Genomic DNA, 14,141 nt, shown 5'->3' on the forward strand with positions numbered 1-14,141 from the left:
CAGGATTCCCGGGAACATTAACCCGGGTTTGAGGGCGAGGATCCGGTCACACAGTACTCTAAAGCATTAAAATAATTAATTACTGTGCGAGGCGTTTAGCTTCCACAGTGAGCTGTCACCTGTTACAAATAGTTGCCTTAGATGATTGCTACTTATTTAACGTGGCCAGCCTGGTTATTCATATTATTGATGTTCCTACCAATACTATTTATAGCATGCAAAATAGATAGTCCAGGTATAAGGCACACGAAATGCACGTTGTCAGTAGCTGATAGGAATTAAATCTCTCCTCTCTCTCTTAACATTCATTTGAACGGTCAGTTTAACGAAAGGTGAAGAAGGCAAGAAAATATTTTTAAACCTTGCCCCTGTGCCCAGAGATCTCGTCCTGATCAAGGTGTTTGCATTCAGGACTCAGGAGCAAGGCTCGTTGTGGGCTTCAGGAATCGCTTGTTAAGAAAAAAAAAAAAAACTCCATCAGTACAGACGTCCCTTTAAAGGCGCATTAGAGCCCCCGGAGCACAGGACCTGTCTCTGGGCTCCAGGTGAGGACGGGCTGGAGCGGGGAGCGCTGTGCTGGCACGGATCATCCTCTTCCAGGGTCTCCCTCGGGCAATGAGACCCAGACTGGGCACGAATCTATCTTTAGAGCCGAGAGGAAACGAGAGCTTCCCCCAGGTAGCTTTTCTCGGGGATCATAATGAGAGTGGGGTCCTCCTAGTCCGGCTGCAGGAGTCGTGTCACAAGCAGGAGCCGGGTCGTTCAGAGGTGAGGTCGATCGTTTGGGTCCCTGCCACCCCACTGTGTCGGGGCTAAAAATAATAATAATAAAATAAAGTTACATCAGAGAGTGTTTGAGGGGCCCTGGAGGCGTGGGGTGGGCGGAGGGGGCTTTAGTCTAGGGCACTGCTGTGTTGCACAGCTGGGTGCAACCTGGGCTGGGATGTCCCGGGAGCAAGGAGTCCCGGAGGTGTGAATCCGTTTCCAACAAGGGCTGTATCTTCACCCCGGCATGCTAGTCACAGCTGCCGTGTGCCCGGGCACTAGCATTTCCGAAGGGATCCACCCGTTGCGAAGTGCCCGTTCAGCCCCACCTCGCACTGGCCCGGCTTTCCGCCGACCAAGGGCGGGAGGCTGGCGTGGGATGGCCCTCCACAGCAGAGGGAAGACGGGGGAAAAGAGAAAAAAAGATTGAAACCCTGTCCCCAAAGATCTCAGTCCTGACTCAGGACTCTGGATCAAGGCTTGGTGTGGCAGCGTTTGTTCCGGATTAGCATTGCTGCCGGGGTGGGAGGCGGAGGTTGCTGTGCTGGACTTTCTCTCTCTTCGTCGACTCTTTCATTCCTTCTCTTGCTCCCTGCAGAAGCCCAGAAAAGGAGGCATCTTCCCTTCCGCCGCTCCTCCCTGCCCCTGCCCCTGCCCCTGCCCCTGCCCCTGCAAACTCGCTGTCACTCCCTCCCTGGAACAAACCAGGCCAGCCGCGTTCATTATGGTTTCTCTTTATTGTTTGATATATTTATGTACCACGTTATATGTTAAAGATAGATTTTCTGATATACATTTTTCATCTGATTTACCACAAGTACACCACACAGACATTTGAAACAGCTCCACAGATCTGGTAGATTGCACAGAATGAGTTGTGTCTTGTCTTGTTTCTGTAGCCCGAACACTTTCAAATCCAACACACCTTTTTTTTCTTCTTAATTTGGACATTATGACTAGCAAACAAAACCAAAAAGAAAGCCCGAGAACTGAACTCCGAGTCTGTGGCTTCAGCTGGAGGCAGCGGTCTTAGTGGAAGGGAAGCTCCTACCGGCTGTGCGGGTTGGAAGAAAGAAGCGGTCCTGCTCGCGCTCTCGCTACCGTGTAAACGGTACGGGCGCTGGGGTCCTCGGTGCCTGCCGCTGGTACCGCTTTGGCTTGCGGGGCTGTTGTACAACCTAACGCTTGTCTGCAGCCATGCCTCACATTGCATATAATAAGGGAACCTCACTGTCCACCCCTCTCCCCACTACTCATTTATTTGCTTCTAATTTTAAGCACAATAACCCAAATCCATTGGATTGGCAGCTGTGTTTCAGCTCTTGAAACACCGAATGGCATAGGATTTGCAAAAATATTGAGAATCGTGATTGTTTCCAAATAGGGTATTTTCCTATCATAAAAGATATATATGTGTATATATAGAGAGAGAGGACTATTGTTTAGGGGGTAAAGGGCCTCGGATATTTTCCTTCAAATTTGCTAAATAAGAAAAAATATATTTAAATCTTAGCTTATTAAAAAAAACTGTAGGGGAAACACTTTATTTTTTTATTGTCGTAGCTTCTTTTTAGCCTCTTTTTAGTTTCTATGACATATAATTCGTTGGATGCATGTAACTAAAATAATGAATCTTTTCTTTAAAAGGATGCATAATTATTTGGCTATGCGGATGTTCAACATAATTCTCTTTTCAAAGCAACCAGCTCCGACCACTCTTTACTCGTCAGAATTGGTTCTAAAAGCCTCTATGAGACCTTCTAAAGAATGGATGAACCCAGACACGCTGCAGATACCACCTATAACGAAAATAGCGACATCAAAGAAGACATGGTGCCACAAGAGCTTCCTCCACAAGAGTTTGAGGTGGAAGAGACTTGGGAGCAGGAAACAGAGACCTGCCCCCGTGAGGCTCCCAGTAAGACCCATCAGGAGGGCAAAGTGAGGGACATAGATAGCCATGAGCAAGGTGAAGACTACCAGGCCACATCTGAGGGTGAGTCCCCAAGACTTGAGCCTCCCATCACCCCCATAGCAGTTGGGAAAAAATGCCCTGTTTCCATCTTGGAAAAGGGATCTCTCCAGCACTTCCACAGCGGCAAAGAAGGGCAAGGGGTAGGAAAGCAAGGCTTTGGCCACCAAGAAAATGTTGACTACTGCCCTAATGGTGGATGGCAAGTTGTCTGTGATGACTTCTTTAGTCTCATCAGCCCAGGTCAGATAGGCTACCAAGGCAAAGAGTCCCTTGAGGATGCAAGCTGCTATGTGAGTCCAGTTCATCATGCAATGAAACTCCTTAGGATTCTGCATATTCCCCTCTAAGGAAGGCAGAAAAATTTGGGAAGTGTAGCTAAAGACGATTATGCCAATGGAGATGGGAAACTTCTTCACATCAATGTAAAACTTGACTTTGTCCCAAGCCCAGTCACGCGCTCTGGAGAGACAGTAGGCAATCACTAAAATGTTGATAACAAAGTGGGCCAAGGTGCAGAGCAAGCTGAACTTCGAGACAGCCTTGAGGTTCTTCAAGAAAGCACAGGGCAGGAGCACTGCTGTGGCAATGATGGACCAAGACTTCTGGGAGACAGGCAAGTTTGGGAAGCTGTTGTACATCAGGTTTCCACTGACCACCACATAGAGAATGCAGGTCATGACCAGCTCAATGATCTGAGCCACGTTCACAATCCTCCCTCCAAGCTTGGGAAACCTGGGAGCGCAGCAAGCGTTGGCGATGTCCACGTAGGAGTCTCTCACCCTGACTATCTCCCCATCTTCGTTCTCCTCGTAAAGACAGCCAATAAGGATTTTCCCAGTGTAGCAGCAAACCACTGCAGCGAAAATAATTAAAAAGAGTCCTAGGTATCCACCATGAAGGATAGCATAGGGCAGGCCAAGAACAAACATCCCCTAGAAAGAGACAAAATGGATACTGTGTTGCTCATTTTAGCGAGAGGACTGCACGCCCCTGTGCCCACCCCGTACCCCCTCCCGCCCCCAGCAGCGGGGGAGCTCAATGCAGGTGAATCAGAGAAGCCGGCAGTGGGACTCCGCTGCCCCCGGGGCACAGCAACGATCAAAAGGGAAATGCCACCGTTTTTCGGCGTTGTGTCCATCGCTTTCTAACGTCTTCACACACACACACGCACGCACGCACACACGCACGCGCGCGCCTCAGCTGGAGCCACACTGCAATTTAAAGTAAAAGCACATTCGCGCAGACTTTTTAAAACTGTATTCAATGGGGAAAAAAGGGAAGAAGAAGAAGATTGGTAGGAAAGAAAAGCCTCGTCTTTCCAGAACTGGGAAAGGAAGGGACCAGCTGGACCAGCTCCTTGGAAGCCTTCACTCTTTTATCCCCATATTCTTGTCACTAGCAGGGTTTGCCTCCAGCGATTTCATGAGCACAGCTCCGTTTAACTCCCATCTCGCGGGGACTTGCGCCCCGGTCCTGTCTGGGCAGAGCCCGTGCGGCTCAGGGAAAGGGGCATCGCCGAATTAAACCCCCCATCCCTGCCGAGCTGACTCGGCCGTCCGGGCTCTGCTCTGGGACCTGCCAGTGTCAGTGGCACCTTTCAGCAGCCCCTCCGCCCTCCCCAAAGCCCAGGGTCCCCGTCAGGGAGCTGTCGGGCTCTGCAGAGGGCTGTGCTGCAGGAGGGAAAGCCTCGACGCCCTCCTCTGCCCGGGCAGACTGCGGAGGTGCAATGTGCTTGAGTTTCTAACCGCTGGCCCGGGAGGGGAACATCTGGGCAGCGCAGCTGCGGGAACCAAGGGCGGGGCGGGGCTGCAGGCAAAGCCCCCAGCCCGGCACCGGGAGGCTTGCTCCTTTACCCTGAGGAGCCGCGTCCACGTCCCTCGTGCAGGGGGGCGACGGTGCAAGCCCCGACCGCCCTCCTTCCGAGGCCGGGCGGGGGCCGGGCCTTCGCAGGGCCGTGGGAAGGGCTCGGCGCTCTTCCGCGGCCGCTCCGCCAGGCCGGGCCCGGCGGGGAAGCGCAGCGCCGAGCTCAGCCCGGCGGCTCCGCCTCCCCCGTGCAGACGTGGGGCCGGGACTGCGTCTCCGCGGCTCAGGGGCGGCCCCGGGCAGCAGGAGGGTGTGCGGCGCCCGGCCGCAATGCCCCAGCTCGCACAGCCGCGGCCGGGCGCCTCGCTCTCGGCTCCGCCCCGGCCCTGCCCAGTGCCCCCCGCTGCAGGCGGGTGGCCCCGGCCTTGTGCCCGTTACCTGGATGGCATTGGTGACGTTCCAGCCCGCCTCCCAGGCCGTGATCTTGGGCTTGCCTTGGCCGGACAGCTCCGAGCACACGCCCTCGTCCTTGGAGGCGGACGAGGGCAGGGGCCCGGTGCCGTCCCGCTGGTAGTGGATGTCCCCTTCCACGGGGGGCTCGGCTCCCTCGTCGCTGGCGTCAGACTTCAAGATGTCCATTTGCAGCCCCTGCCTGTGCTCCAGGTCCAGGTCATCGCAGTGAGCAAACCCCACGGCCTCTTCGTCGGTGGCCGCCTGGAAGCCCATCCTCGCGAACATGCCGCTCACCTTCGCCTGGGACTTGTTGGAAACCGAGGTGGCGACGTTGGAAATCTTGCTCCGGATTAGCGTGGCCATGGCGCTGCGCTGCCTCGCTCGGGCTCGGGGAAGGACGGGCCGAAGCTGGGCGCCGGGCGAGACGCCGGTGCTGCGGGCTGGGCAAAGCCGCTAGCTCCACTCCCTATTGCAACTGCACCTGCTGCCCCTTCGTGCCCCTTGGAGCATGACACCGCTCAGTGGCAGCTCCTGGGCACCTCCATGGGGACTGCGCGCCCTCCGGCTTGTGCATATAGCCCGGGGAGCCCGGGGAGGTCCAGGGGGCTCTGGCGCGGGGACGCAGCGGGGAGGGCTGTCTGGATGCCCGGCGTCGGCTCTCGAGACTCCCCGTCCCCTTGCTGAGCAGCTGGTTGTCTCCGGCCTCACTGATGCCAGTGCAGTGCAGAGCAGCCGGAGGGGAGAGAGGCAGGGGGACGTGTGCTGATCACCAGATTGCCAACGCAAGCCTTTTGCTGTGCACACCACGTCTCCATCCCATTGCGTCCATCTAGCAGAGGAAGGGGAGAGGGGAGAGGATTGCTGCATTTCTGGGGGAGGTCCTACAGTCCCCACCAAAGCCCTGCTCCCCCTCCCTCCGCACACGGCAACACCCCCACCGCCTGGCCTGGCCCGCGAGCACTGCAGACTGGGCGGGGGGGCAGGTTCCCCTCCCTAATGAAATATCTACAGGGACGGATCGAGATCTAGCTCCGGGTTCACCTTCCCAAAGCAGCAGCCCAGCCCCGATCTAGGAAAGGGATTCTCGATGACAAAGCAGGGACCCCAAAGAAAACCCCTGGTGGGGGCAGGAAGGTTTCGTTTCTCTGCGTTTGGTTTCCCGAACGATTTTTCAAATGCATTTCATTTGACTCGAAATCTGTAGGCCACGTTTGGCCACGTTTGGCCAGCTCAGCCGTGCCATCCCCCCCCTCCCCTCCCCTCCTACCACCTGCAGTACGGGAGACGCAGCCCCCCGCCCGCGGGGGCCTGCAAGTCTTCCTCCCCTTGGGTGTGCACCGGAGACCTGCGGCTTTCTGCCCTGCTCGCTATTGTCTCTATGTGGTACAGCCCGGATGGGGTTATTCACTATCGACATGCAGATGCAGAAGCTTCCCTATTGTCCTCGTATTTGCAGCCAGACATAGTTGCAGATTCCTCGTCAGGAGTCCACATCTGCGTATTCTGGGGTATTGCCATTAATTTGTGTTAATTTGTGTATCTACAGATTTACAGCTCTTGAATAAAGGCAGAGGTGCGATATGCTTGGGGTTTTGATTCCAGTCGTTTGCGTTTATTTTTAAACACAAAAGCCTTAACATTATTCGTTGCTTTTATTTCATTCGTTTCCCTGGTTCCGCTACTGCAGTCAGGATCTGTCCCTGTCTTACTGCATGTCCACGCGTGCTCCCCCGGGGAAATCTAGCCCGTTTCAGGGGCGATATGTGATTTTAAAGCGACGTTTTCAAGGGGTGCCATTTCCCCCTCTCCTTCCACAATAGGAAATCACCTTGAATAGTGCTTGAAATTATATTTCTAAAACGCGTTCGATAGATAAAAATATGTATATCTATATAGAGAGCTATATATACAGAGAGCGAGATAAATATGTCTCTATATAAATAGAGACAATATATAAATATATATAAATATATATATCTAGAGAGAGGCAGAGATTATCTATCTATCTATTTATCTATCTATCTATCTATCTATCTATCTATCTATCAGTCTATCTATCTCATTTGCTGCTTTAACAAACGATTTGATTTCCCGTTAAAAATATTTCTTTTGGTCTCTAACTTTTTTATGGAGGACAAACAGAGCTATTGACACTATGGTATCAGAAATTAGATTCTTGTTTAGAAAACCGGAAGGCAGGGACACTGACACAAATCTGAATAAGGGGGACGATGTGGAGCGAAACTGCCAAACGCCCCGAAGGGGGAAATGCGTCTTTTTAGGGGATGCTTTTAGGAACCAGTTGGCTCATCGAAACAAGAAGCGGCAGCAGGCCCCGGGACCTTCAGGGGTCTGGTATTGTTGCTGCTGCTCTCATCTGCAGGGTCGCTGGGGCCAGGTTCCGTGCTGGAAAGGCTCCTGGTTGCTCTTCCTTTCTGCAGAGCTAAGGGTCAAAGCCAACCCCGTCCAACCAAAAAAATTATGCTTATTTATAGCCCGCGATTCTCTGCAAGAGGAGGAAGAGAGAGCGGCGCATTAGCAAAACAGGCTCCTCTCTGCCTCTGCTTTGGAGAAGGCATTATTACATATCAGTGCACAAATAGGTCGAGAAAGGCAAGCCCTGCACACTTTTGCTCCATATTTAGAAACAGCCAGCCTGCACTGACATGAGCGAGCCTCCCTGGGTTTTAACGACCATTTAAAGAACAATCCCCCGGAACGTGAAAAAAAAAATCGGATAGTAAATTTCCTTTTATTTTGTCGTCTTAATATCAGTGAATCTCCGTTACCTCCCTCGATGCTACTGCAATACTGCTAGGAAACGGAGCGTGGTCTTTCTGGTCATTTTACGAGATTTTGCTTTGGACTAACATAGCAATGATGGTAACGATAACGATGACGGTGACGATGATGACGGTGGGTGTAACAGCACTGCGGTCAACGCGAGGTGGAAAAGGCAAAGCCGCGGGGCTCAAAAGCCATGTACCAGCGCGGAGCGGTGATCCACTCATACCGCTGGTTTGCACGCAGTGTTTCCTGCACCCGTCCCTCCAAGGCACGAGCGAGCCAAAGCCTCAACCCATCTCGCAAAGCTTAAACCTCTCCTTAGTCAAATCCGGAAAGCGGCCGGCAAAGGCTGAGCCCCCCCCCAGCGCCACAACGAAACGCCCGAGAGGCAGAGGCAACCCCGGGCGGCGTGGAGGGAGGCGAAGGGGACCCCCGCCGTGGCTGCCGGCGCCCCGACCCTCGTGCGGCGGAGCCGCGCCGTGCGGCGCCTTCCGGGGACCGGCCCGGCCTCGCCGACCCAGGGGCAGCTCCGGCCGGCGGAGCGCCCCCCCTCCCGTCTCTGGGGCCCGTGGCCTGGGCCCCCCAGCCAGGACCAGCCCTTCCCCGCGAGTGCTCTGCGCTGCCCGGTGCCGGCACGAGCCGCAGCACCCTCCCGCCCCGCCCCCCCCCCGGGCCGCGCGGGGCCGCGCCTGGCTCCGGCGCCCCTGCCCGGCTCAGGCGTTGCGGCGGCTGACCAACAAGCCGGCCAGGCGACGCGAGGCGCCCTTCAAGTTGGAGCCCAAACTTGCAGCGAGCTCAGCGGGGCAGGACGTCCCAGCACAGCCCCGGGGCACCAGGGAGCACGGGGCAGCCGGAGCCGCCATCCCAGCTCAGCGCCTGCCCGGGAGTCGGAAACGCCCCGCGTCCCCGCACGCGGCGAGGGGCAAAAACGCAGCACGGATCCTGAAGCAATAATCATGGTGGTGGTGCTGCTGAGGATGATGATGAGCGCCCCCTCCCCCCCCGCCAACAGTGAAGCTAGCAGTCTAACCTGCACTCCCTAACTCCGCTCCTTCTGGGGAAAAATCCTTGTAAGTTAACTCCGGCGGAAGCCACCAGCCAGCCCGTCTTTTACACGCTCGCGTGCGGCCGAGCTCCAGCTCCCATGTCTACAGCACGGTAAGTGAAGACAGGCAACCGAAGCAGCGAAGGCAGCCCCGGCCCCCGGGCCCGGCAGAGGCAGCAGCACTGACATTTGAGCCCGGAGTGAAACGTGAAAGCAAGCAAAGCCCAGCCAAGGGGGCGGAGGGACAGACCCCGGCTGGCTAGAAGTCGAGGCGGAAACTGGTTCCCCCTTCCACCGCCCCATCTCACGCACGTGCCAGCTCTGCCACTACAGGAAACTTTCCCCTGCTCGTTTCCTGGGCAGGCTGGAGGGGAAAGAGCCCTGGCATCCGCTCCCAGGTCAGGAAAACCCGGACTAAACTTTGCCGCGGTCTAAAGCGATGGCATTGCAGGAGAGAGAGAAGCAAGCGCGCCCGCGTGTACCTGCGCCTCCCGCGGCAGCGTCGCCAGCACCCGCTATTCCGCGAGAAAGGGCGGCTGGCGGAGGACGGGGGGCAGCAGGACGCGTGAGGATGGGAAGAGCCACGTCACTCCTGGTCCCCCCCACCCCGCAGCCACCCCCACGCAGGGGGTGCTCCAGCCAGGCACGCTCCAAAGCTTAGCAGGGCTCTGGGGCGCATGTGATCTGCAAATAATTGCGGAGTGGAGCAATTCCTAAGGCTCTGCTTCGCAGCTGCAGCAAGGCTCTGCTTTATTCTTCGAGTCTGCCTGTCCAAAGTAAGAAAAAAGGGGCATGTTCCTTTATTATTTACATAGTATTTTGTGTAGCCCAAATTATACTGGGACCTGAGTGAAATGGTTGCCCCGCCCATCCTCTCCATGCCCCACTGTGCTTAAACGAAGTGCTCCCCGTCTGAAAACTTGGGAAAGGGAGTCTCTCTGAGCACGTCCCTGCTTCTACTGTGAAGTCCGGCGGAGGCTTGACAGCATGTCAGCAAACTGAAAGGGAATTCAACTGCCTTGCAAGCTCTTCCTTTCAAGGGTTAAATAGATTTACCCTTATCTCCACAGGCCAGGCTTGGCGTGATTTGAAGTTGCAGCTCCCGACTTAAACTGGGGGGAAAGCTATTTAATGACTAAAAACCTCGGGAAAGAGAGGAAGGGAGGGTGGAGCAGAGGAGCCCAGCACAAAGCCGGATGGCTTCCTCCAGCGCCCTGTGCACCGCTGCTGCGACAGGAGCTGTCCAGAGACACCGCAGGGCCCAGCTGCATTGCCTTAGAACTGAGATCTTTCCTGAAAGCCGACTTTTAATCAGGAATGGCTACCGGCAAGGCACAAGGCTTGAGGCAAGCTCAAAAGGGGTAATTCTATTGGTTCAATGGGGTTTGGGATCAGGCCCCTGCTGTTGCCATATTATAGTGCAAAGTTTTTTTAAAAATGCATAGTTATGAAGAGAAATTAAACAAGTCCGCTTTACACTGCCTCAGTTTATACCTCTGGAAAATGGGTGCCAGAAATACCAACCAAACTCCAAAGGGTTCTGTAAATCTGAACCTAAATTTGTAAAATACTCTAACCCAGATTCACAGAAGGACTTGGGTTTCTAAATTGGGAAACTGGTTCAATGTAGGTGCCTAAACTGTGAGGCTCAACATCCGTCCCCTCCACCCACCACCCCAGGTACCTCAACTCAAGATATCCAGCATGCTTCTAGGCATGCCCAGAACTGCCACTTCTTGGTGGGGCTGAGCAGCTCAGCCCCTCTGCCGTGCCTAAGTCCCTACAGGAGTCTCAAAGGAGTCATTTCCCTTGCCTGTCTCCCCTGAGAGGTCCACTCCAGTAAGTCATTTCCTAGCGCACACAACTCATACCTGCAGGAGTCAGATCTTTACAAAACAGACACCACAGCCACTCTCACTGAAGGCATTAATGATGCTACTGCCCATCTTTCCTATAAAAAGCCTAGTGATTAGAGCAATTCTATCAGGAACTAGAAGATGGGGTTTACTTTTTTGCCTCCATCTGAGAGGCTTAAATTCACACGTCCCAAGAAAGGGCCTTAGCCACCAGGTGTAGATTCTTCCTCTTCTGGTGGGGAAGCATTCTCCATTCTTCTTCTGGAAGCTGTCACTGTGCAGGAAAGAATTCAAGATATATTGCAACAGAGAAAGCAAGACTCTGCATGCTTTTCTAAATGACTGATTAGTATGCTCACCTGGGAGGGAGAGAGACTGGAGTATCTGTCCCTGCTCCAAGGATTATTCATGGTCTCATACTCTGCACACCCTCAGTGACATGAACCAAACATCTGGGTGCACAAACAGTGCAAGATCAAGTTCCAGAGGCATGCATATATTGAACATCAAAAGGATGGATTCTGTTTCACTTTATGTTAGCTAGCTGATGCACTAGATAGGTGGGAGACTGCAAGAGATTAGCGAGGAATACTGGCTACTCAATAAGCTGACAGCATATATGTGTAATGAAAATGCCAACTATCTTGCGAAATGAGTATTTATTCTCCATTTAGACATAGGAATGCATGAGATTTTTTTGTAGGTAAATGAATTAAATGCATACAGTCAATATAGCTACTGTCAGCAATATTTCTTAATTCTAAACATAAGGGAAAATATTATTAGGAGATAACAGTTAAGTTTAAGGCTTACCACTCTGATCATTATAATTATATCAATACATATATCTTTATAAATACATTAGAAGCCAGAGGTGGCAACCTAGTGATAAAAGTAATGCCCATATATGGTACTGCATATAGCTGTCCCTCTGGTATTGTGAACATGTGCTTTCTTGTTCTAGGCTTGGAAACATGAGTGGCTGTACAGTACAGAAATTCATTCCAGCTCTTCCATTCCTTCCCCCTCCCTCCACAGAAGCCTTGCAGGGGAATTCTGACAGGATAATAAAGAGTTGCACAATACACTATAAAAAGGCAATTAGGTAAACTGCTGGATTGGGACAAGCCTTGGTGACCTGGTTAATAGCTTTGAACAGAGCTGGGAATTTCAAGAGGGTAGGGAATGAACACACACTGATATACCAACATGCTGTGGAGGTGTGTGTAGAGGGTCACAGATGATCACAGAATGCCACATCTGCTTCATGTCTGTACAGTGTGTATCAGCAGTCTCTTTATTTTGGGAAAGCAGCCCCATGACATTCTGCTGTGTATCCCTTCATTGAACTAGATCTATGGTTACCTGGTCCTTTTCCAAACCCTGCTGGCAAGTTATATAATGTAACCAAGGGTGCCTGTATGTATAGTATAAGTTGCTGTTTTATGCACTTTTCAGGTAACAGGAGAGAAGTTCGCGAGTGAAAAACGGTTTCAGTCAGAACACCCCACAACTGAAACTCTTCCAAAGAAGGGGCTATTGATTCCCCATATGCATAGTACTATAACACACTGAAATGATTAATACTTACTAATGTGATAAACTCAAGCTTGTCTTATTATTATGAATGAATGAATGAATCTCCATTTTCTTAATATTAACAAGCAATTAATTCAGAGCTGGTACAGTTACTATTCCATGAGCAGTTAAAGAGATGGCACTAGAAGAAAATTCACTCTAGCTGCATCTACACATGTGCATTTACTGCGCAGTAATTGAAATTACTGTGCAGTACAGGCCTGCATCTAAATGTGCACACCCATACTGTGCAGTAAATATAGCGATTTACATCCAGTTAGTTACTGTGCAGTAATGCACGTGTAGACACCTGACTGCCCAGTGACACGGTGTGGAGACTGGCTTGGGAGTAACTTTAGTCTCAAGTCAGTCCCCACACAGTGTTAATGCATCTTAATGCCTGCATGTGCGGACACTAGCCTATTTCCACTTACTGCACAGTAATTTACTACACAGTAAATTTAAGCAGGTGTAAATGCATGTGTAGACATGCCCTCTGTTATGGTTTTCCAGACACAAATTATAGACATGTAAATGCAGTCAGAATTACCATTATTTTACATTAAGACAATAACAATGCAAATAGAAAAGTAAAAGGCTTTCATGAGAAAGTGTGTAAGATGCATAACTCCCTCATCATTAACAGTCTGAACTAAACTGAATGCAAAATGTCTACCTGACTTTGTAGAAAGAAACCTTAAGGTTTGGTGGTCCAGTATGTAGATAAAATAAAGACAAAGACAGAACAGATACGTAGCTAAACGCACAGCTTCAGCTCAGCATGTCCTGGGATCTGGCCCTTTGGAATTTTGCTGAAGTAAGGTACTATGGAGTAAAACTTGACCAAGAACTGTCAGATTTGACCTCACTTTAAAAAAACCAAAAACTTTTCACTGTTTCTCCCTCCCCATGAGCTAAAAAGAATTCTCTCAAGATTGATTACATTTAACAGTGACTTTGGCTTTCTCATTGAAAAGAAGTGCTGGTCATTAGTATTAGTGAGTCTGAATTTCCAGCTCACCAAGAAAATGGCATTGTTCCCATGGGCTTGATTCATGTTAATAAGGTTTTCATTGAGAAATATATATAAAGATTTATCACTGTCAGATTAAATGAAATATTCACATTTCTCCCCTGAGCATTTCCAAGGAAACCATTATAGTGTCAGTTTGAGTGTAGGGAGAAAAGGCATAGCATATATATGCTCAATAAGATCTAAACCTTTCAAAATTCAAATTAAAAACTCTATTCCATTTATCTTCCACTAGGATTCTGTAATCTGATCGATATAGTTCCATTAATTATCAAAATCATCAGAAGAGGATGAGCTCTTTTCCTTCTTCATGAAGCTGAATTATGACAAAATTCTGGTCAACTTGTAAACAAACAGCTGAAAAAAGTTAATTATTAAATTTTACCATATCCTGGTCAGTAATGATCTAAGAAACAGCTCTTTTGCAATTTCTTACAAGGCCGGACAGGTTATTCATGTGCAGAGCAAGAATAACCTACACGGGGACTGAGTGTGAATGTTTAGTTGTTCTTGTCAGGTCAAGGAGCAAATCCTTCTAGGCTACACATTTCTGACTCGAAGGCCCTACTGCAGGCTGTCACTACACAACTCTTTGCATAGATACAAAGAAGAATAACAAAGTGCCATACAGAGCAGTGGTCCACTTAGTTTTGTGTCATGTCTAACGGTAACTGGTACCCAATGCTTCAGGAGACAGTGGGCACATCTACACCAAACACTTAATGCCCAGTAGACTGATTGACTGTGCATTACAGAATCACAGCAGAAACCGTGCTATTAGGTTAATGCGTAGTAGTATTAGTTTACTGCCCATTAACCACCATGAAAAAGGTGTGTGATCACGCT

General features: G+C 51.1%; 1 protein-coding gene across 3 annotated transcripts; it reads right to left on the reverse strand.

Annotated features, from left to right (window-relative positions):
* Positions 1 to 1,489: 1,489 nt before the first annotated feature.
* Positions 1,490 to 12,259, reverse strand: SLC32A1 (solute carrier family 32 member 1). 3 transcript variants are annotated; one of them, XM_090064966.1, is made up of 3 exons: positions 9,311 to 12,259; positions 4,982 to 5,825; positions 1,490 to 3,672 (listed from the first exon to the last, which is right to left on the reverse strand). In XM_090064966.1, the coding sequence occupies exons 2-3, from the start codon at positions 5,357 to 5,359 to the stop codon at positions 2,485 to 2,487; spliced, it is 1,566 nt and encodes a 521-aa protein (XP_089921092.1). In that variant the 5' UTR covers positions 5,360 to 5,825; positions 9,311 to 12,259; the 3' UTR covers positions 1,490 to 2,484. The 3 variants fall into 3 exon arrangements, with proteins under 3 accessions (XP_089921092.1, XP_089921091.1, XP_089921093.1); XM_090064965.1 differs by lacking the exon at positions 9,311 to 12,259 and adding an exon at positions 8,814 to 9,250; XM_090064967.1 differs by lacking the exon at positions 9,311 to 12,259 and having other exon boundaries at positions 4,982 to 8,411.
* Positions 12,260 to 14,141: the final 1,882 nt, after the last annotated feature.

This window comes from Crocodylus siamensis, chromosome 10 (genome assembly GCF_052110815.1).
Source record: "Crocodylus siamensis isolate JL-2025a chromosome 10, ASM5211081v1, whole genome shotgun sequence".
NCBI classification, from domain to species: domain Eukaryota; kingdom Metazoa; phylum Chordata; order Crocodylia; family Crocodylidae; genus Crocodylus; species Crocodylus siamensis.

Excerpts from the sequence above, each read along its gene's own strand:
- SLC32A1 (XM_090064966.1), bottom strand. The coding sequence starts at position 5,359 with ATGGCCACGCTAATCCGGAGCAAGATTTCCAACGTCGCCACCTCGGTT. Across the intron at positions 3,673-4,981 it reads ACGTCACCAATGCCATCCAG|GGGATGTTTGTTCTTGGCCT; the intron begins GTAACGGGCACA and ends GTCTCTTTCTAG.